Source organism: Chrysemys picta, chromosome 12, assembly GCF_011386835.1.
Source record: "Chrysemys picta bellii isolate R12L10 chromosome 12, ASM1138683v2, whole genome shotgun sequence".
Taxonomy (NCBI): Eukaryota; Metazoa; Chordata; order Testudines; family Emydidae; genus Chrysemys; species Chrysemys picta.
The window spans coordinates 49,901,274-49,924,924 of NC_088802.1; the positions used below are offsets into that span (position 1 = coordinate 49,901,274).

The following is a 23,651-nucleotide window of genomic DNA, read 5'->3' on the forward strand; positions in this document are numbered from 1 at the left end:
CCAGCCACCAAGGGAAGTGTGTGCTACATGCCCTGAACAGGTGTAACAGCAGGCATGCTTCCCCTTGAGGCTTTGGAACACCATGAGGCACAAAGCTGTACTACTTCCAAAGCAAGTGACTAAAAGCCACACGACAGCCCTTAGGGTGCAGCTAGGCTTACTGGAGCAAACCTGAACCAAACCCAAAAGGTCCATCTGAACGTGTCTTACTTTATGGGCCCATTACTTCTCTCAGCTGACTATGCCACTATGGGAACCAGGGGGGTCTGAGAGAGCTGCACAGGGCCTCCATTCAGCCTATGGGGGTTCTTGCAGAATTTGAACCTTTTTTCCTGTCCCTCAGAGATAAAACCTGTCCTCTGAAGGAATGATCAGATGGAAACCCTATGCATCCAGGTCACATTTTCAAGCTTTTCTTCACTGCCATGAGGGCTAGAAACCTTTTTTTTTAAATAGAAATGTAACCCATCATGCTTTATACTGCAGCATTTGCTCTGAAGTCCAAAGAAAGGCAGAGAAGCAATGGGGAGGAGATATGAATACTTTGTATCTCTGCAAATGTGTAGAAGACTGCGCAGAGCAACTCAGCTAGAAGGGACCAGAACATCCAAAAGTAGGGCCTGGCAGTTACTGGATGCTGCTTCTGGAAGTTTTCATTGTAGGCTAGCCACTTGGCAGGCCACAGCCATTCATCCTCTGAAAGCTCAGCCAATCAGAGCACAGTAGGTAAGGAAGGTAATAAATATAGGAGTTGTAGACAGTCCTGTGGACTCAGTGGCTGATGCATGCAGATGTGTCTACTGTGAGAGCTGCATCCCAATACCTGTACCATTTTGGATATAGGTAAGTTCTATTCCAGCTTTCCTTATTAGAGAAGCTCTCCATTAGGATAATGTTTGGTCCACTGCTGTGTGTATCATGGATCTAGAGGGAGAGCCAGGAGGCTACAGGACTTACATTTAGCCATTAGTTAATGGCTTGAAATTAGGAGTCTATCTCAGTTGAAGAGAGAACTGGGCAGAGCTCAGTCAGAGAGGGTTTGTACACTCGGACCTGATTTAACTGGGCTCACGAGGAAAAGCTAGTGCCTTCTAGAAATCCAGGGAATGGACATTTTATATGCTGATCCCAATACGTGTACCACTTCAGATACAGGCTACAGATTTCTGTTTCACAAGCAATTGAGGTCCAGTCAACTGTGGAGGCCCCAGACTGTTTGCTGACTCGGTTCTGAAGTATTTCGAAAGGAACTGCCTTTGTTTATGAGCTCTGATGAGTCAATACACATTGTTGAGACTGAGAAATTGGAGAATGTGTTTATATGTATGTACCAAGGCATAGAAGTGTAAATGTTATGTTAAAAATATACGTAACAGCAGCAAAGGGGGAAATCTGTATGAAGAAAACCAACAGAGCTTGTGTTTACGGTATTCATAAGTATTCCAAATACTACTTGCAATGTACAGGATGATTTGTAATATTTTGTGGGTGCATTAAATGGTTATTTACTGAGAAACTGTATGGTACGGTCTCATACTGGGAACCATTAACACCTATTTACCAGGGTTTTGCAGGCAATAGCCCTGAGGTTTAACTCTGCATAATGCTTTCAGAAAAGTCCTGAAAAGACAGAAATCTGGCCTGTGCTTCAGCAGAGAGTTAAGCTGAGGTGCAAGAAGAAAGGGAGCATAATAGAGCTGTACATAATATCCCCTCAGCATCTTCCTACTCCATTACAAAAGCTCAGAGTCTGGTGTAGTCACATGACACCAAAGGCTGAAGCCCTGACACAAGCCCATGCCCTAAACTAGCCTTGATTATAGAAGTAAAACATGGGAAAGGCCTATTGGGTTAACTGTCCATCCCTGGCCAATGAAGGATTGTTCTCTATAGCACATATTTTAGTGCTTTTATGAGGGAGTTTCTTGCCTCTGTATGGGAAGAGCCCCCCCAAAAAGGATGATTTAGCCACAGGTTTGTAAATCTGTGCTGCAGTGTAACTGATTTTTAAGAACAATGATGAAGAAAAACTGCACAAGGCTGTGCTCATATTGCAGACTTCGCATTACATCACAAACCACCCAGGCTTTGCTCTTTTTGCCACTTCATTATAGTCCCTTGATCTTTGTGTGAAGAGCTGGACTAGCCTGGGGTAATCACCTTTCACCTGCCTAAAAACGACTGTAGCTTCATCTGGAAAATGTACTCTCCACTTCATTGTCTAAAACCCTGCTTCTTGTTTTCAGTGCAGAATGGCTGCACCCCACGGAGGGATTCCCATAGAAGGAAGGCTTGATTCTGATCTCACTGACATAGGGATTTACACGGGGGGTGACTTCATTGAAGCAAGTCTTGATTTACACAAGAGCAGAACTGGGCCCATTCATTTGTAAGGTGCTCTGGGGTCTTTCAGGATAAAAAAGCACTGTCTAAATATAGGCTGTTCTTACTCATTTTCACAAGTTTAAGATAACGGTTCAGATCCTAATGGGAGATGATGTCTTCCAAAGTGAGTGAAAAAGTCAGTGTGCAGGAATGTGGAGGTATATTTGGTCAGACATGGGCCTAATTTTGCTCTCACTTATACCAGTGTCATTCTGGAGTAACTCCTCTGACTTCAACAGTTTCACTGTATTTACACCAATGTAAAGGAGACAAGAATTTGGCCCAGATATGTAGATCTTTCTGACTCTTCAATTTGCAGGATTCACCACTTCACGCCAATACATGTTAGACGTTGCGTTAACTTTAATTAAGTTTAAAATGAATGGAAAGCTCATCCAGCTTCCTGGCAACCCTCACGTTCTCTGAAACCACTTTTAATATGAGAGAGACGGAGATCTTTGGAAATGTTGTACTAATAATTTATGAACAGTGAAACTCATCTCAAGGGAAAAGAAATAAAAAATAAGCTCAGTGGGTAGGAGAGGTTTCCGAACCAGGGCCTATTCCTGCCCGACTTGAGGTTAAAATCTATTTTTCAAATAAAGATAGTTACAGCATCCCAGATAAAAATAGTTTTTTTTTCAATAAAGACAGTCAGTCCCCTTCCCCAGCCCACCCTGATATGTTCAGAACCATCCTGAAGCTCAGGCCCTTTGAGGCACAGGGTGAAATCCTGGCGGCACAGAAGTCAGTGGGAATTTTGCCATCAATTTGAGTGGAGCCAGCATTTCACCCTGGTACAGAAAGAAGTCCCCTGCATAAGTTGCTGTTTCTCCGTTATCATTTCTAGGTTGCTGGGGTGCTGTAGCTGTGGCCTTCTACCAACAAGCAAATGTCATGCAGAGGATTCCCACTCTCTATTGTCATAATACGGTACTTTCTGAATGCTTGTGCATCCAAAATCCTGAAACTGCTACTAATGCTAGAGACACGATCAGGTTTCAAACACCACCACCACAGACATTATAGACGCTGCATTAGAGACAGAGAAACTCTACCTATCAACGAACTCAGTCACTTTGCCCCAAACTCCCTGGGTTAGAGCTATGTTTAATTCAGAGAGGAAAGTTCCCACACACGGTAAAATTGAAGGGCTAAAATCCTCATGCATCACACTGCATTATTTTTACTCCAGAATGTCTAGGTGGGTGGAAAATAGATTTCATTAAAAAGATTAAAAAAGCTACTGGATGTTGGAAGCTAATGAGTGTGGGACACAAATTCTCCTTGCATATGCAAACACAATTTCCATTGCATATTCCTATATTTTTGGTTGTTAAAAGGCAGATGTAATAGTAGACAAAAATATGTACCAGTTTTTCCTAGTCTCTTACATGCTCCTTTTTACTTCTTCGCCTTTGGCTGGAACTCACTGCTTTATATTCAGTGCACTCAGCATTTTACACTCTGCACCAGGGGGTGCTGTATTATTGACGGTGTTTTATATTTTTGCTGGCTGTGGCTTTAAATGGGCTGTAATATGTAAGAAATCAACTATTTTATTGGTGTACTAAATTCTAAAAAGAGCAGAGAAGTTATTGCACTCTGGGCCTGATCCTCCACCACTGACGTCAATGAGACCATTGTAGGCTTGGACCCTAAAAGAACTAAGGTCATAAGGGGATTTTTAGTCTGTAAACAGCCAATAATGATCTGATTTTAAAACCATTTTAAACCTCTCATTTTCACTGGTGTACAGTTTGTGCTCAGCAAAAGCTAGTCTCTGTAAATTAAATGTATCTTGCCCTGTTAGCAGAATACTAATCAATTACAGATTTTTTAAGCATAAGGACAACACACTATTTGGGCCCTGATCCTGCACTGTGGTCCATGCAGGTGGATTGCTTAGTTTATATAGAGCACTATTTATTTCAATAGCCTTTGTGTGGCTATAGCAGTCTGCCCATGTAGATCACACTGCAGGATTGGGGCATTCCTTGTTATCTTCCTGAATATCTGTTAAGCACCTAGCACAATTTTGATACCAAATACAAAACATAACGGTGTGGCTTTTTAAAAAAAAAATTGCCAAGATTTTATCTTAACAATATATAAAACTTAGCCCAATTCATCCAAAAATGAAGCAAGAGGAAGTTTAACTTTGGAAAAAAAATCTTGCTGTGCAAACACTGGGTGGCAGTTGCTGAGCCTGGTAGATCAAGAAACCACTTATGTCTGTTCCTTAAAGCAGCTGGCTCTCCTCATTCTGGGCCTCATGGAAGTCAACAGGCGTCGCTGTCTCGCAATGTTTTTGCAAATCCAAACTCAGGTGGAAGTTGTACACATGACATGGTTTCCTTCTGCGTCGTACAGCATCTAGATATAGTCTCATGTGGAATTTTCAGAGTCTTTTTTCATAAATAGCCCCCATATTACCTCAGGCTACTGTGCACAGCACAGGAGTGTGAACACACAGTAGTGCCATTCATTACCAACTGCTTACGGCACAAGCTGGTGTCAATCAGGATGACAAGTATGTGATTTTATAAGAAGTTATGATCATGATGACTGGAAAATGGATGACTTGGTAATGTCATAAATGCTGCGACTTTCCTGCTATTTCTCAACCCTAGAAAAGCTATGTGTGGAACTTTTGGTGAAATCTGCTTTGGGATCGGTGCCAGGTTCTTCTTCCTTCCTGCAGTTGGGAGGACGATCCATATAACCTCCAGTCATCAAACAGCTCTCCCTGTTAGATCGCCCAAACTTGGAAGAGAGGGAAACTTCATGGTCAGCCCTGATGCACATCTAAAAGTCCGAGAAGTCAAACAGAGAAAGGCAATGATATGAAGAGTAGGGCACAGCTGGGAGGATGAGACAAAGGAGAGAAAGAGAGGAGGAGTAGAGTATAGAAGACAAGATAAGGGGCGGGAGAGTGGCAAAGATGGAAACAGTGCTGTAGGGAGGAGAGAGTAGCAGAGACATGAAGAAAAGGAGCAAGGAAACTACAAAGAGAAGCTCAGCACAAACAGCCAAGTTCAGTAGGAAAACAGCTATTTACATCACAGCTGCAGACTCTAGGGGATGAAAGAGTGAAGGAATAAGCTGCCTCTAACCACTCTGAACCTGACATTGATGACGCTGTTCAATCATTGATTCAGGCTCTTCTTGTTCTCTGACATGCTGGAACAGTAGCTTGCTGAGAAAAAAAGAGGGCCAGAAGTGAGAAGAGGCAGCGTTGATAATGAAAGCAGCAGTGTTTCCTAAATTGGGGAATATTTGATGTTGATTGATTCGTAATAACCAAGTAGGAGAATAAAGGAATTCTCATAGGCATCCTGATATAACCTATAAGGGGAAGATTCAATAGGATTAAGCTCTTAAAGATGGAAAACAGCTTTAGAATTCAGGAGAATGTTGAGTTCCCCAAAGATTTTGGAATTGTTACTAGCTAACCTGGGTCTTGTACCTGCAACTCATGTACAACTACAATTGCCATTCACTTCACAGTGAGTTTTAGTTGGGCAAGCTCAGCTCTTAGATCATTAGGGGACTAACTAGCCAAGCACAGCTGAATTTTCACATAATAAATTCAGAGGCAGTCTGGCAGTTGCCAGTTGGGATAAGTATTTAAGAATTCTGAAATAAAGTGTTTGCTCATTAACTTGTATTAGGCCCCAGTGCTGCAAATGATAGCTGCTGCTGCTTGCATGACTAATAGAGCCTATTAGCATGTTCATTAAAAGCATATCAATAGGATGCATCCAAAATTCAAGCAGTGGCATTTAGATAAGGGAAAAAACAAGAGATACCCCTCCCCCCAAATTCTTTGAAATTTTATCTGAAACAAAATTCTGCTCCCTTGCTTAACTCTACTGTCTGTTTTATCAAGGTAATCACTGTACTTCTTGATAACTTATTTTATAGATTAATTAGCAGCTGATTAAGTGATGCTCATAACTGGTCTGTTCTCAAAACTAGTCAAAAGCAGTAGGTCAATAATGGGACATTTAACAACTATCACTCTGGTGCCCTGATACTTGTCAACTGAAGTATTATATTCTCCATGAATCACTTGCTATAGGAAAACAACAAGGAGTCTGGTGGCTACCCCCTGATACTTGCTATAGGAAAAATAGTGTCAATGTGATAGATCATCAGTACAGTATTATTATTATGTTTTCTCTTCAATAACTGTTTTTCATAAACACTTCTGCACTTAGATTCCATTCTCATTGAAGTCAGTGGCAGGTGGAGGACAATTCTTTTCTGATCTCTGCAGGTTGATCAACTTATGCCACTTAAGCATGCTATTTAATGACCCATATTATCTTAGCTTCCATACTTATAACTATGGTCAACAAATTTATCAGTGGTCCAATTTGATCATGATGTGGTCAAAAAGTTTTCCAGCTGGTTTTAAAATTGCAGACCCAGTATTTAAATATTGCTTGTACTGTGAAAATTGACTGAAGAAGTATTTGAAATTAGCCTTAGTGTGTGATTGGATTGCACATGGTAACCAGCAAAACGTCTGCTTGAATTCTGCTTACATTAGTTTTTTGTTATTTTGCCCCCTTCCCTCTATGTGGGTATCTGCAAACGTTTTGAGACTGATTTTCAGTGTATTATGAACACGAGACCGATTTGTTTGGACCAGGACTGAGTCATACAGTATTGACGAATTGATGACCAGGTTGATTATTTGTTTATTTTGAAGCTTCTGTCTTGTTCTCCACAATCTCAGCTTTCACTTTGAACAGGTCACATGAGTATTTGTTCTGTGCTCCTTATTGGCTAACAGGTACAGCAGCCCTGTTCTAGAAGCCATTTTCACTTGGTTTCTCAGAGAGAGAGAGAGAGAGAGAGAGAGAGAGAGGTTGCTTTTCCATTAATTCTTTTTGATCCAGCTGGACAAATCCAGAAAAGAAAAATCTTCTCTGGATCTCTGCATTTTTTACTCTGGCAGAAAAAGACTTATTAAGCTTACACAATTACTCCTGTAGCTTGGGACAGTTTTTAGTATTTAATATTTTTGCCTTACAAAATTCTCAAACTTGAGTGTTGTGGGTGCTCAGTCACTTTTCATCTAGGTGTCTAAAAATGTCTTTAGTGCCTAACTCTTGACACCTAATTATGAAAATTTGGGCAAATACCTTTAAGTGGACCACCTAAATTGGACACAATAATGTAGGCGATGGGTAACTATTGTTCAACATAACCTCATAATACTTTCTGTGTTTTCCATTCCTGTTTTAATGCACCTAAGCTTCTACAAGGCGCTTTCTTCACTTTTCTTGGAAGACATTTTGTAGTAGTTCCATTAAGAAGTTTTGTTGATATGTGCCTGAAATGTTCTTTGCTTAATTTTGTCCCAATATTCCAAGCTGTGTCTCCTGGCATCACCCACAACAGTTACTCCCTCCTCCCCACAGACAGTTGTATCCACTCTTAGTTATTATTTAACCAAATTTGACATTTACAATCCCTTTTAATCTTTCTTCATAAGTCAATCTCTCCAGCCCCTTGATCACTTTTTATTGCTCTTCTTTGAAGTCTCCAATTGGTGAGTATCTCTTGTATGGAAGTTTACAGAACTGAAATCCACGTCCTACCTGTGGTTCTTACCAGAGTTGTGCAAAGAGGGACGGACCATAACGTCTCTGATTCAGATTTGCTGTCTGACTAATAATAACACCTAGCTTTTATATTCTATTTTTGGGGTGCCTTATAGCATTGCATTTCAAATTAATATATAATTTGCGGTCTGCTATCACTCCCTAGGCGCTTTCAACATTCCCAACTGTTTCCCACCCACTAGTATCTTTGCTTTGGGTTATCATTCCGCAGAGGTAGTCACATGTGTACACAGGTCTTGGTGATTTATTGCAGTTGTTTTCTCCAGTTGGCTCCATAACATCTTCCTTAGTCAATTGCATGGAAAAGGAATTCTTTTTCTCTATAACAAAGACTGATCCAAAAGCTCACATTTAATTTAGCACATCCCCATTAGCTGTTCTCTTGGTAGTTTTCTCCACTATTAAAATTATCTACTTTTAACAGGAGAACAGTTAATGAAAAGTTTTCAGAGTGTAAAACAAAGCGTAGGTAATGAATGCCAATGCCACATTTCATGATGTATGTCAACTTCCTTACACAATTTAGGGAAAAGTTCTGCTCCCAAATCCGCAGTGCCAGGAGATGATCCTCAGCTGGTGTAAACTGTCATATGCCCATTGAAGTTACTGGACCTGTGACAATATACAGCAATGAACTATCTGTCTTCAGATCACTATTGTTGATTCTGCCCTTATTCCAAGTGTGGACTATGACTTATGCCCATAGAAATATTGTGCATGATACAAATGCAGAACATACATAAAAAATCTGCCAGGCAACCTGGTGAGTAGAGTTTTGCACTTAAGTTTTAACTAACACTTCCCTCTGTCTACCCTACCTACCTCCTGCATGTTCTCAGCTCTCCTCCCAGCTGTCCCTGGATTTCTTCTTTTCCACTTTCATCACATTAATCTCTTGCTCATTTGAAAAATGTTGCGTAAGTATTTTAAATGCTGGACTGTCAATATAGAAGGAATGGTGTAAAAGGGCATGCTTGCCCCGTAGTGCCTGCTGATGGCTAGTATGGTGGCTCTGCTGAGGCCTGCCTCAGTTTCCCCTTAACTCAGACTTCCTTAAAGAGTCCACACAGGCCAGATATTCAAAATATTCCCCCTTCTGGGGTCCAATATATTAAGTCCTGTACACAATATTTTAAAATAGACTCAGACCTACACTCTTCACCCCAGTTTCAGCTGGACCCTGCCACTCTTCCCTAAGGGTCCATCCTCTCTTTTAAAGTTCCTTTCTTTTGCCCCAGTCCCAAGCTGGGCACAACTCCTGCTCCCTGAGGATCTGTCTTCCCACCCACCTTCCCACAGGCCTCCTCACTGACTCAGGGCCCTGCAGGAACCATCCTACTCCCTGCACTGTCTGCGGGCATCGTCTTACAACCTGCAGCTGTTTCCCCCTTTATAAGGCCCAGGTGCTTTCCTTTAAGCCCTGTTGGGCACCAGTTAGTAAGTCCAGGTGCACTGGACCCCACTCCCTCTTAAAGTGACGGTGACAGATGGGTTATCCTTGATTTTTGCTGTGAGGGTCAATCTAACTCAGGGCAGGATCTTCTCAATTACAGGACCCTATGTCTGGAATTTCCTCCTTGAGGACATCTGCCCATATTTCTCTCTCCAAGACTCAACTAAAGGTTTTTCTATGCAGGCTAGTACCTCTGTAACCATTTTGGTCTCTCTTTATGTGCCTATTCTTTTGCCCAGCTCTGTTTGAGGGAATGGTTGGTTTTTCTGGGCATTGGGCCCAGTTTTTGTTTAATTTTGACTACAGATGGTACAGTTTCCCAGATCCTATACCCAGAGACAAGCACTTTATAAGTGTTAAAAAATAAAATAAAATCTGTCTCTTGTCTCCAAGTAAGAACCAGGACTTTCAAAACTCTGCCTTTTTATAGAAACTTCTTTTCTGTGATCGCTCCAGTCATTACCAAGTTATCAAAATAAGTTAAATAGTTTATAAGAGCTCCATAAAACACTTTAAATTAGCTTCAATGTTCTTGAACAATTACATAAAATAAAGTTCCAGTATCAAACCTGCTCAGCATTGGTGTGGCCGTAAAGGAGCCAGCTTTGGATTTTACCTCTGGATTTTACAAAGTGATCTTATTTTCAGAATTAAAGAAATAAAGAGTATGGAAAACTTACTGTGTATTCTGGTCCCAGTTTGTCCATTGGTAAGAGAAGGCAAGAGAGAAAAAAAAGTAGAATAAAATAATGATGCAAATTATTTTCACTAAATGCAAAGGTATATTAATAATCAAAATCATTGGACTGAATAAAGTACTGACTTAGACTTCACTGTGCAATCCCACTGGAGTCTATGGGACAGCATGGAATACAAGTCAGCATGATATTTAATATTCAGTATCTAAAGATCTAATGCAGAAATTTAAAAGGGGAGAAGGTAGCATAGGATAATGTTTGTTTTTACCCATCTATAGTTTCTGCATATTACCCATATTTCTTGGTAATACTAACTGATGAGAAATAAAAATACACGGTGGTTAAACAGGAATTGTTCAAATATTTTAACATCTGCCTCTAGGTATGTGGCATGCAGCCTTTAAGGACAGGCAAGACTATCCACAATAAACTTCCAATGTTTTCAGTTTGCTTTGAGTACTTACCTGTGATTGTATATGGGTAATAATTCCAAGCCTTCTCTGTAATGTAAAATATTTTGGGAACAACTGCTCTGGCCCAGCTAGGTAGTTTGCTGCAAAGAAAGGAAATCCTAAATTAGAATATTTATTGACTTGCGAGAACTGTAAGACACTTTCTAATCATGCTCACAATTTACAAGTACTAAGCAGGACCTACTAACACTAAAGGCTCGTTTATGCTACCCGCCAGATTGGCAGGCAGCGATTGATCCAGCGGGGTTGATAGATGCGATAAATCGACCGCTGAACGCTCTCCTGTCGTCTCTGGTACTCCACCAGAACAAGGAGCACAAGCCGAGTCGATAGGAGAGTGTCAACTGTCGACTTACCGCAGTGAAGACACAACGGTAAGTAGCTCTAAGTATGTCGACTTCAGCTACGCTATTCACGTAGCTGAAGTTGGGTATCTTAGATCGACCCCACACGGTAGCGTAGCCAAGCCCTAAGTCCTCACACAGTAATGTCCGTAAGTTATGTGTCCCTTTAAATCTGCATTGAAATCTCACTTTAGCCAACTCCTGACCATTGGCCATTGCACTGCCACACATTTATTCATTCTTTTGGAGAGAATAACTTCCTTTTACACTTCTCTAGCTAAGGAGAAGATTCAAAGTATGGGTTTGTGAATTCACAGCCTTGGTCATGTGAGGAATCAGCACAGGTAATGAGATGCAGTGAGTACTTTACACTATAGTATTCTTAGCGTAAGGAGACAGCCTTTATCAAGAGTAGTGAGCAAGTATAGTAAACTGGCCTAGTCATTCTGATTTTGTTACTTCTGCCTAAGGAGTTTCTTCCTCCATATTCTCTACTGATGCATAAACTTTTGTATTCCATTAACCCCAAATCCTATGAGACAGGATTTTCTGTGTGCTAATAATACTATGTAGCAATTATAAAGAGTTTTATATTCAAATTAACTATCCCTCACTAACATCTTTGTGAAGTTGGGGGTATGTACCGCTACCTCGATATAACGTGACCCGATATAACACAAATTTGGATATAACGCAGTAAAGCAGTGCTCCGGGGGGGGGGGGGGGGGGGTAGGACTGCGCACTCCGGTGGATCAAAGCAAGTTCAATATAACGCGGTTTCACCTATAACGTGGTAAGATTTTTTGGCTCCGGAGGACAGCGTTATATCAAGGTAGAGGTGTATTATGTCCATTTTGCAAATGGGGAAACGGATCCAGAATGATAAAGAGCCAGAGTTAGAATGGAGGACCTTTGAGTTCTAGCCCAGGGTCCAGTCTGCCAGGCAATTTACCAAGACACTGGCTACAATCCTAGTAGACTAAGAAAACCCTTAGATAAGGGGGGGGGGTCATTTTTTTGTGGTTAAGAAAAACCCCCTGCAACCATGCAAAAATACCTGACACAGTGACAACCCAGTTGGAGTGATGACTTCTATGGGGTTGTACCAGGCAAAAGCCAGTGCAGCATTCAGTCACTATTATCTGTATTATTGCAACGCTTAAGCGCTCAGTAGGTGCTATACAAACACAGAACAAAAAGACAGTCCCTGCCCCAAAAAGCTTACAACTAAGTAATTGCTTTTGAATACTCACATGGTAAGATAACCACCATGATTAGGCACTATCCCTGGCAGGCTAGAGTCAATTTTTGTACTAGCATCTCCAATTTGTGGAGCTCAGAGAACCACAAGTTATTGTGGAGTTGACAAACCTTGGTTTTAAAGGGAAGGAGAGTTTATATACATTTGCTGCTCAAGTATTCCCTTGTGTCATCCGCTTTAGCCACCAAACTGGTGGTGACAATGATGGGGCATTGGCCACCAGGAGAGAGGCAGAAGTTTGGAGATGATAAATAGAAATACTCTTCAGGGCTCCATTTAAAATAGCTTTGATCAGACCAGGGGCATGACAAAGATCATGTGGTCTTAGATGGAGTCTGAACTGAACCACAGCAAGTAGCTTCTGAACTCAATTATCCAAATGTAAGGGGGAAATCAATTAAGTTCAACTGTTTGTGAGTTAGATAATTGAGGGAATTTTCAATACCACCACTGCATGTCAGGGATAACAGAGGGTTTTGGATAATTAAGGATTGTTTAATCAAGATTTTGCTCAATATAAATCTTTGCATTTGTGTGGAAGCCAAAATGCAGAAGTTACCACACCTAAAACCACAAGTTTTCATGTAAACCAGAAGTTAAGTGCATTGACTTTTTCGCCTTCACAATGACATTGTCCGAAGGCTTGTTTTTGCTTACCCATGCTTTTCTTGTACAAAGCCCTAAGCAGTGGTTCTTGGAGAACAAATTACATAACAAAATTCATTCCGCACATGGGTGGGAAAAATTAGAGGGAACCCTGGATGCTATTGGTCTTTCCCAGAAACAGGAAGAAATCTGTTTGTTTGAACTTGATTGCCAGATCTCTGGAAAGCATCTGGAACCCCAGCAGGAATATCAGGGAGGAAGAAACTCCAGGGAGAGGCCCTTTGGTTGGGTTTTATAACTTTCTCACAAAATCTGCACTGTATTTGTTCAGACTTTGCCACTAGGCCACCAGACTGAGGTGAGTCTGGGCTCTCCAGAGAATGAAAGTAAAGGAAGGTCTGTATTTTTTTTTTTTAAAGGAGCTCCACAGCTACAGTCTTGAGTGTAGTCTGATGCAGAGTCAGGGTATTTATGTATCAGAATAAGTTGTTTAAAAGTGTCCAGTCATGGCTTGAAACCTACATTCCTTGTTCAAGCAAAGCACCCATTGCCCCCAGCAGGAGAAAGGACTACAAGAACAGGACCTTTAACTGGTTTTCTGTCTCATTTTGACCCTGACAGAAGTATCTTATAAACAAATCCTCAACCAAGTGCCACTTCATCTCCATTTCATTTCAGAAGTGGTGGTGCGAGTCGAGTGACATCTCTCTGAAATCCACTTGGAAGAAAACAAGGGCCTTGTTGTTCACTCAGGGAACTGGGTTATGGGATTCTAAATGTAAGTGTACTTTCCATTTGTTCTGATATCTGGAATACGTCAGTATGGTAAAAGCTACTTCCTCTGCCAAAGGCTTGGCCTTCTCCACAGTTTGCTTTATACAATGGAAAACTAAGCGTGACACACTATCACTGCTATTATGAATGCCTCATTTTATTGCTGACGCAACTCCCACTGAAGTCAATGGCAAAATGTCCATTGATTTCAATGGAAAGTTGAATTGGGTGCTTTGGATTTGGCTGCCTAGAGTGCAGCTATAAATTATCCTGCTTAGATTTTAATTTTAGTTCTTCAGCAGAAAACCGGGGCTCTTTTTTCCTGAAACTTCTACAACCAGTTAATTTGTTCTTTGAAAAATTAGCTGCTACATCAAATGCTAAATTTGATACTTGACAGTTACAGAATCATAGAATCATAGGATTGGAAGGGACCTTGAGAGGTCATCTAGTCCAGTCCCCTGCACTCATGGCAGGACTAAGTATTATCTAGACCATTCCTGACAGGTGTTTGTCTAACCTGCTCTTAAAAATATCCAATGATGGAGATTCCACAACCTCCTTAGGCAATTTATTCCAGTACTTAACCACCCTGACAGTTAGGAAGTTTTTCCTAATGTCCAACCTAAACCTCCCGTGCTGCAATTTGAGCCCATTGCTTCTTGTCCTGTCCTCAGAGGTTAAGGAGAACAATTTTTTCCTCTCCTCCTTGTAACAACCTTTTACGTACTTATCAGGGAACTAATTTAGCAGAAGGTCTCCCTTTACTTTCCATAAAAATTCTGCTCAAATAAGTTGGACTAATTTTAGGTAACAGAGATAAAGGAACACTATATGTTTCTATAGCATTCTTTTGTATCTTCAATTCAATTAGTCTAAGCACTATATTTTGACCTCTTCAAGGCCAGAGGTACCTCTGCAGTGCCCTGCTAACAATTTCTCCCTCACAGGGCTTCTTAAACAAACCCCACCCTGGCTTTTCTTGTCCATTCACCACCCTTTCTCAGGGCTCTGAGTTTATTCACATAAATAAAACTCAAGGTCCCAAAACACAGGCCATTGGTTTTAACCTCTTGTCAGGTCACTGCCAGGCTTTTCCTGCCTGTAGTCTCAGTAGGGAAACTCCATGCCCCAGATCTTTCTGCTGGAACCTGCTCCTTGTCAGCAGTCTCCAATTCACCCTGCTCCCAGATCTTCCTGATTGGGGCCTTTCCTGCTTTGGCAGGCCCGTACCCAGGGCCTACCTGGCTAGAGCCTCAGGCTTCCAGTTCTGGCTTCCAAACCCCTCGATATCGGGATCTTCCCTGGAGAAGGCCTTCCTGCAGTTTTCTGCATTTCCCTCTTCCCTGCTGCCCTTTATAGGGAATTACTTGATCCAACCCAGGCGTGCCTCTTTAGAAATCAGGGTTTGCTAGCTCCAAGCCCTCCAACCCATCAGGGGCAATTTGCCCTGTTACAGTGCTGTTTATAGTTGTAGTTCTATTTAAATTCAATACGTTTGACTTAAAACACTTATGTAACGGCCCTAGCTGAGCTCCCCTTCGTGGACGCTCACCAGGCTGCTATTCTGCACCCAAACCTTTGGCTCTTATGAGTTTTAAAGCTTATTGAGTCTGACCAGTGTTCAGCCACTCCCCTATGTCTGGCTTTTCAGGTACACTACTGGGATACAGACTGCAACTCTGGTACCCACTCCTGAGTCATGGGGCCCCATAGCCCCACTGACCTGCACCCCAAGACCACTGTGGACTTTCCCAGTCTCTGAAGTAGCTCTTGCATATCCCCTCCAGAGCTACACCCTTGTGAGGACTCTAGATTACTGCTCCACCTTTCACGGACACAGACTTTGCCAAGGCACTTTACATCACATACAAGTTAATCACAGACTAAGCATAGGAGATATACAGATCTATGGAAAACCAACCAACAAACACACCACCACAGTTCTTGACCCCTCCTAAGAGCCCTTTGGTTCTTGGTCAGTGTCTTCCAGGGAGGCGGAGATTCTTCTGCATCCCCTCCTGTTGTCAGCCAATAGAGAGCCAGCTCAGAGCTGAATTTGTTCTTTTATAAAATTCTAGTCCCCTCTGTCAGGTGACCCACCGTTGCTTCAAGTCCCCTGTCTGGTGATTGGTTGCTTGAAGTCCAGACTGGGTAAGACTGGTTCCTGTGGACTGCAACACGGTCGTTGTTTTAGGGTGCTACCATTTGAATGGAAGACCATCCATGTAGATGACCCCTGTTTGCTCTCCATTGTTAGCCCTCTGCTAACCAGGATTTTTCCTGATACCACCTGGATGTTTCAGCTCCAAATTGAGGCTGAATTGCCAAAGTGAAGACTCAGCAGCACACATTAACAATCAAAATGGAGTTCACAAACCAGAATGGAGTTTGCAGATTGACAGACATGTACTAATCCATCAGAACGCAACATTAGCAGAACTCAGTGAAGGCTTCTGTTGCCCTAAAATGTATTATTGCCTCTCCTGTTGCTGATAATTTACAACACAGCAATCAAATGAGTTATCCAGGAATGACAGATATGTGAAACATTCTCAGAGAAACCAGGTGAAACTAGACTACTTTCCAGCGTTGCAACAAATTTGAGTTTTAGACTAGATCCATTGCAAAATTCACTATAGTTCTCGAATATTTAGAGAAAACCTGCATCTAGATTAGAACACCCAGATCTATTTTAAGCTGAAACCACCCAAAAATCACTGTTGTGCTTGGTAACTTGTGCTCAGAAGTACTACAACAACAGGTAAAAGTCATCAGTGTTTACTGAGTTCGGAACCCAAAAACTTAAAAGCAAAACTTGCAAGGTACATTGAAACCCCAGAAATGTTGCGAAGTGCTGAGTCTGTGTTGATTTAGTTGTCAGAGAATACAGGAAAGCTCCAGCTGGAAAACAATGGGTCAAATTTAGCAGATTTACACCTTTTGCAAGCCCATTGATTTGATGACAACACTGCAACTAGAATGGTAACCTTAACCAGACGTGCTGGGTGGTTAGGTAGGAGCAGCTCAAACATTTAGAATGCCAAGAGAGGGTGAAATACTTGCCCCCTTAAATTTAATGGGCATTTTTCTGTTGTCTTCAATGGGGCCATGATTTCACCCTAAAAGTGAGGTCCAGGAGATATATTAAGAGCTGGAAGGGAGGGACTGGGCTTGTCAGTAGAAGGAGAGGGAGCAGTGAGTGGGTTCAGCAGTTAGGAAAGGTAGGGTTACCATACGTCCGGATTTTCCCGGACATGTCCGGCTTTTGGGGGCTCAAATCCCCGTCCGGGGGGAAATCCCCAAAAGCCGGGCATGTCCGGGAAAATGGGGAGGCTCGGCCGGGGCCTCTTTGTCTGGGGCCGGGGCCGGTGCGGGGCCGGGGTCGCGGGGCCGGGGGCATAGTGCCGGGCCGGGGGCCGGGCCAGGGTCGCGGTGCCGGGCCGGGCTGGGCGCGGGGCCGGGCCCCGGGCTGGGCGCGGGGCCGGGGTCCGGGCTGGGCGTGGGGCCGGGGTCCGGGCTGGGCGCGGGGCCGGGGTCCGGGCCGGGAGCCGGGGGCGCGGTGCCGGGCCGGGCCGGGGAGCCGGGCCGGGGTCGGGGAGCCGGGCCGGGCCGGGGTCGGGGAGCCGGGAGCCGGTCCGGGGTCGGGGAGCCGGGAGCCGGGCCGGGGTCGGGGAGCCGGGAGCCGGGCCGGGGTCGGGGAGCCGGTCCGGGGTCGGGGAGCCGGTCCGGGGAGCCGGGAGCCGGTCCGGGGTCGGGGAGCCGGGCCGGGCCCGCGGGGCCGGGGTCGGGGAGCCGGGAGCTGGTCCGGGGTTGGGGACCCGGGCCGGGCCCGCGGGGCTGGGAGCCGGGCCGGGGTCGGGGACCCGGGCCGGGCCCGCGGGGCTGGGAGCCGGGCCGGGCCCGCGGGGCCGGGCCGGGGTCGGGGAGCCGGGCCGGGGTCGGGGAGCCGGGAGCCGGGCCCGCGGGGCTGGGAGCCGGGAGCCGGGCCCGCGGGGCTGGGAGCCGGGAGCCGGGCCCGCGGGGCTGGGAGCCGGGGTCGTGGAGCCGGGAGGTGCGCCGGGCCGCCGGGGGTGGTCGGCCGGGGCCAGCACCCCAGGGCCCGAGCCGACCCAGGCTGGAGCCGCCGGGGGGCCAGCCTGGGCCGCGCCTCCTCCCCCCCACACCCCCCCCTTACCTGCTTCAGGCTTCCCGCGAATTAAATGTTCGCGGGAAGCAGGGGAGGGGGCGGAGACTTTGGGAGGGGGCCGGGTTGGGTGGGGGCATGGGCGGGGCTGGGGGCGGGGCCGGGGCCCCGGGGAGTGTCCTCCATTGGGAGGCACAAAATATGGTAACCCTAGGAAAGGGTTTAAGACTGGTTGAATCTGCTAACATTTTTCTATGTGGCAGCCATCTTGGACACTGATTCATATATTTTTGAAGTTTTTTGGCCTACGTAAACTTTATATTCAGTGTTCTGACAATGTCACAAATTACTGAATGCTGAATTACTGAACAGACAACAACCGGGCAAAAGAAAAAAGATCCTTTTATTGCTAATGTACGTAAATTGTTTTTCAGCCAAAGCTTCTAATCTAGATTAATGTCAGGTACTTGATAAAAAGCCAGGCCAAGTCAATGTGACTTTGGAATTGTTTACGAAGATATAGGGTAAAATCCTGACCCCATTAAAGTCAATGGGAGGTTTGCCATTGTTCCAGCCCAGGGAGCCAGGATTTGACTCATAAAATCTATGAGATGATATTTCTGAGCAATATATGAATTTTCTCCAGTCCTATATCTGTGACTCACAGTACTGATGACTTGCCCACAGAGCACTGTCTTTTATTAATGTAATTCATATACTGGTATTTATGGCAAGGCTTTCCCCCCCCCCCCCCCCCATTATAATGGAAACTGCAAACTAAAGTACTTATGGACAGCAGAAGTAGAGCAGTCACAGCAAAAGATCTGCACTGGCCATCAGGCAGCATTCTAGTAAGACACTGACACTCTCTCAAGGGCACTTTCCCATAGTCAAGAAAGATATTGGAATCATTTCGTTGCAATGGATCAGATACGGTACTTTTCTGACAGAAAAAGATATGTCAAAGAGAATGATCTTTCACCTCCCCACAAAAATATGGATCTCACGGGGGAAAAGTGAAGGAGACAGAATGGACAGCTACCCTGAAATCTCTAAAATCTGCATGAAGGTGCAGTGATCTGTCCTCCCCATTTCTCCTTCCCAGATGGAAGTAAACATCTCACATTCTTTCTCTGAATGGAATGGAGATAAAACTAACCACAAAGGCATGTGGATTTATTTGATATGAATCCTCAGGACAGTTTTTGAAAATGTGTTATGTTTGTGCACAGCATTTTGAACACGTGTGCATGCCAAGCACATTTGTACCGGCACTGATCTCCTATTCCGTGACAGATATTAAGCTTCTAAGTGGTGAATAAGGCCCTCAGCAGACTTTTTGCACAAGAACAATTATTTGTAGGCGTGGACTATTGCTGGTCATTCTATTGTTAGGCTGGGGAAAGGTCAGATCTGTCAGGATTCCAGAACAACATGGAATGGTGTAATTGCCACAATATTGCTATATCTGCTTCTAAGGATCACAGTGCAGAGAAGCTCAATAAAGAAAATGGGCCTAAGGGAACACAGAAGAATTAGAAAAGCAGCAACATTCAATTAGATCAGTAGTAATAAAAAACTGCAGCAGATTAAGGAATATATTTCATACAACAGAAATATATAGGTTTTAAAATTAATACTGGCCTTTAAGTCAGTGTGGAAGCACTGACCCCTAACACTTTAATTTCAGTTGTAGAAAAGACATATTCTGCTTTAGGAAATGATGGGGCTGTCGGGAAACAAAAGCAATTTTTCTCATCATGTCTTTAAGCCTGTCACTTTGCTGCAGAAGGTCACTGATGTACAATTCTAGTGGTCATTCATAATGTCAACTCACTTTGCTGAGACAAATCTTTTGTTACCAAAATGGGTCACTGGCCTTATGCAGTTCGTATGAAGTAGTGCTCAATCTTGCTGCATCAGCACCCCAAGGGCTCACTGCTACCCTAAGCAATTCTCTGCTAAGTGTGGGGCCAGAGTGACTTTCTGCATGCTACTGATGTTAAACAAAGGAGACATGATTAACCTCTGTGCCATTTCAGGCAGGATTAATTTTAATGCACCTATTTGATTTTAGCTGAAGTTGCTGATTTGGGGTGTTAGAAAAAAAATCTATCTTTGATCTAGATTTTGAAAAGAAAATAACTTTGTTTTAAAGAAGAACTTCAGTGCGTTACATTTTTTTGCACTTCTATAACACTTGCCGTCAGAGACTCTCACAGCACATTACAAACATTAATGAATTGATCTTCAAACAGCTCTGTGCAGGAAAGAAGAACCATCATTTCAGTTTTACTGTTGGGGATGAAATGGAAGCACACAGCGATTAAGGGCATCCACAACCTTAATTAAAGTCAATGGGAGTTATTGGTGCTCCGCGCCTTGGGAAATCAGACTCTCCTGGACTTTCACAAGTTCACACACCAAGCATGGGATAGAGTGAGGAACAGAACCCAGATGTAGTGACTCCCAGTCCATCTGGCACACTACGTTTCTTTTAATAGATTCCCTTTTTGTTTTACCTATTTTGAAAAATGGGGAAGTGTGAAATAAAAAGGAGAAATGTGCTGATTTTCAACACAACCCTGCCTTCAGGCCATAATTCTTTGTCATGGAAAATGTGCTCTTCCAAATGTGCTCTTCCACTGTGTCCCTTTCCTTGAAGTTTCCAGTAACTGTAGTCAATAGAACACATTACATTTGAAACACAAAGGCTATTTCCTGAGAGAGGTGTTATGCCCTGCAAATCTTCAACACTGTGCATGACTGGAGGTTACAGCAGCATGCTGTTCAGGGAAACAGCTGCATGGTACTTGCCTGTTGAGATAGACCCGCTTTTCTGTTAGCTGACCATTGCCATGATTTGGATCTTCATAGGGTTCATTCTGCACCACTTCCACGCCCTCCCCTCGGTCACTCTGCTCATGGCTATGCTTACTGATCATGTACAGCTGTCCAATTCTGTACTGCAAAACAAAAACAGGAGCAAATGTATTAGCCGTATACAATGCATGAGTATCCACAAGCCAAATGTCAAAGGGTTATACAGGAAAAACTGCAATTTAAAGGTAGTGAGGGGAGGGGGAATCACTGCATTGAGAACTGCTAGAATGATCATAATAAACAGTATTACTAATAAATAAACTACTAAATAATAGTGCTACACCCATAGTGTCTTCTATCCAGGGAAGATAGTACTTTACTCAAAGTACTTTACCAAGATCAGTCACGTGGTACATGATCATTGTCACATAGGTAAATTACATCATGGGAACCTTAAAAACGTAAATGGGTTTTAACCATAGGCGGGGGTGATATAGATCAGAATAAAGGCCTCAGTGTTCTGGAAAGATGGAAGTTTCTGGAGGGGCAAGGAGTCATGAAGAAGTTGGTGAAGGAGACTTCATCTTTGAAAGCCCTTGGCATACCTCTTTAAGATTTGTAGCTATAGAGCCAGGTCCTCAGCTGGTGTAATTCAAGGTAGCTCCACTGAAGTTAAATGAGTTATGCCAATTTACAGCAGCAGGCCCCTAAATTACCACCTGCGTCCAAGCCATCAGGGCACCTCACTGTCATAAGGGGACCAATTTTCTTCTTCTAAGCCAGATATCAAAAGGCAAGCAATATCCCGAAGAGACTCCCAAGTGTTTTGCTTATAAGTGGAGAGATATGCAAGGCACTCCTTTTAAACAGGACTAGACAGCTGTGATTGTAGAGGTGCCAGAAATGGCAGCCTGGTAAAAAATTATATGGACACACATATAAACCTGGCAGGAAATGATGACCTAGCCATGATCAGTTGTGACCATAAGACATCCAACGGCCTCATGATGGTCTGTGTGAAGCAAGCTGGTGGTTTCTGCCCAGTTTCTAGTGGATAAATGTCCACATCACAATACTGCCACCACAGCTTACACCCTTATTAAACTCCTCAGAGAAGCCAAGAACTAAATGGGTCCTGATGACTGGCCTCCACTCTTTCTGCTAGAGGTCCTTGAAGGTCAGTCATCAGGCACAACCGGCAACCTATTAGGCGACGGCGCTACAATTTGGGGGAAGACGACCGCGGCGATATTTCAGCGGCGGGACCTTCCGCCGCCTCTGTGGGGGGCGACATTTCGGGGCGGGACCTTCCGCCGCCTAGGGCGGCAGAAAAGCTGGTGGCGCTCCTGGCCTGCACTGACACCCTGCCTCTGGTCTATGAATGAATCAAGTTTGTCAATCCAGCACTTTCTACCAGCTCCAGAAATTCACTAAAGAAGGTTAAGAACTCATTGATTTTCTTGAATGAAAAGGTATTTTTTACTATCAACCTCCAAATTGGTATTTTCTAAGCAAGTTTCATGATTCTGCTCTGAGTTTTAAAAAAAGTCTTGTACAACTGACAGATTCATTCTTATTTCACTGAGTTTTATAATTTGCTTTTATTTAGTTTTCCCCATATTTTTCTATCTTTGTATTTGTATATTTTGGAGCATAAGAGAATAGTTAAGAACCAACAGCTCCCCCTTGACTTTATTGTTTAATGGATTTTTTTTAACTTGGTTACCTGTTTCTCTAGGGTAGCTGTGATGGGAGGACTAATTCCCAGTAAGAAACACATCAGACGTCTGACAAAGATTTCCGATGTAGTATGAAAGACAGATTTTTAAATGATCTTTGTGCCACGTTGTTGATACACTAACTGAGGTGCTTTCATTACTAACAATTAAGTGCTACAGTATGTGTCTGATATACTCAAGTGCTAAATAGCAGGGCTGGTGTTTAGTACTTGTGTACAAACTATTCTATTATTATTTCAAACAGTGCCTACCACGGTCTCCCGAGATATCAGTTTCGTAGACACTATGCACAATAGAAATGATATTACTGTGCAGTACTGGAGATATTAACTCTGTTCCCCTGGACTACTTTTTGTCATGGAGAACTGCAAATTAAAGGTCTGATCCTGCTCCTATGGGAATCAGTGGAAGTTCTGCCTTTTATTTCAACAGGAGCAGAACTGGGTCCTGAGAACAATTTCAAACAGCAGCCAAGAGAGAGGAGGAAGGAAGATGCTAACATTGCAGTTCTGGGGGGAGCCTTGATGGAGGCTTTCCAAGTACAAGCTGTACTAAATTTAAAATGTATGGATTCAGAAATGTCTGGCAGAGTCAGGTGTATGTGCAATAATTCCCTAGGTGAAGATAGGATTTAGTGCCTCCTTTACCCTGTATCCATCATTCTCTGCTGCCTCTCTTGCACCTGTCAACCCAGGTCAGCAACTCTCCTATCTTCCTGTTTTTGTAAAGGATGGAACTTGCACCCACCTATAGAATTTCATCCTTCCCAAACTCAATCCCAGTTTCTGTTTTGTGGTCCCAGTGTTGCTTGATGCCACAGTGCTTTAAAACAGTGTTTCCCTAACTATGGGTCCCAACCCACCAATGGGTCGCAGGAAGCTTCTAGATGGGTCATCACGTCTGGCGCTGGACTAACCTATCACTGGACCCTGATGGAGGGGTGGCTGGGCCAAACCTGAGCGATGAAGCAACCCTGGGTACCAGGTTGCAATGCCTGGGGCAGGGAGCTAGACCCAGCCCCATGGGACGGGGAGCTGGACCCAGCCCCATGGGACAGGAGCCACTGCTGTGGAGTGAGTACAGGATGGGCTTGTTCTTCAACCCCCTCCTCATCTCCCCTCTGCACTGGGCTGGGTGGAGGGTGGAGGCCAGGGCAGAGGGTTAATATATGTAATGGGGAGATCTCAAAAAAAGACAAAATGCAGTTGGTAGGTCACCTTATTAAAAACGAATTGGGAACCACTGCTTTAAAGGAGCTGCTGTGGCAATCACAACAAAGGATTCTGGAGTGTATGACTGAGCAGAAACAGGGAGACCCTTTAGGAAGGAT

The 23,651-nt window shown here is 43.7% G+C and overlaps 1 protein-coding gene across 1 annotated transcript in view; it reads right to left on the minus strand.

The window, feature by feature from the left end:
• PITPNC1 (phosphatidylinositol transfer protein cytoplasmic 1) overlaps positions 1-23,651 on the minus strand; it is a 188,357-nt gene that overhangs the window by 70,710 nt on the left and 93,996 nt on the right. Inside the window, exons 2-4 of the mRNA XM_042841002.2 lie at positions 20,577-20,725; positions 10,640-10,728; positions 10,158-10,165 (exon numbers count right to left, since the gene is read on the minus strand). Coding sequence (XP_042696936.2) covers positions 10,158-10,165; positions 10,640-10,728; positions 20,577-20,725 — 246 coding nt within the window. The remainder of the gene's footprint in view (positions 1-10,157; positions 10,166-10,639; positions 10,729-20,576; positions 20,726-23,651) is intronic.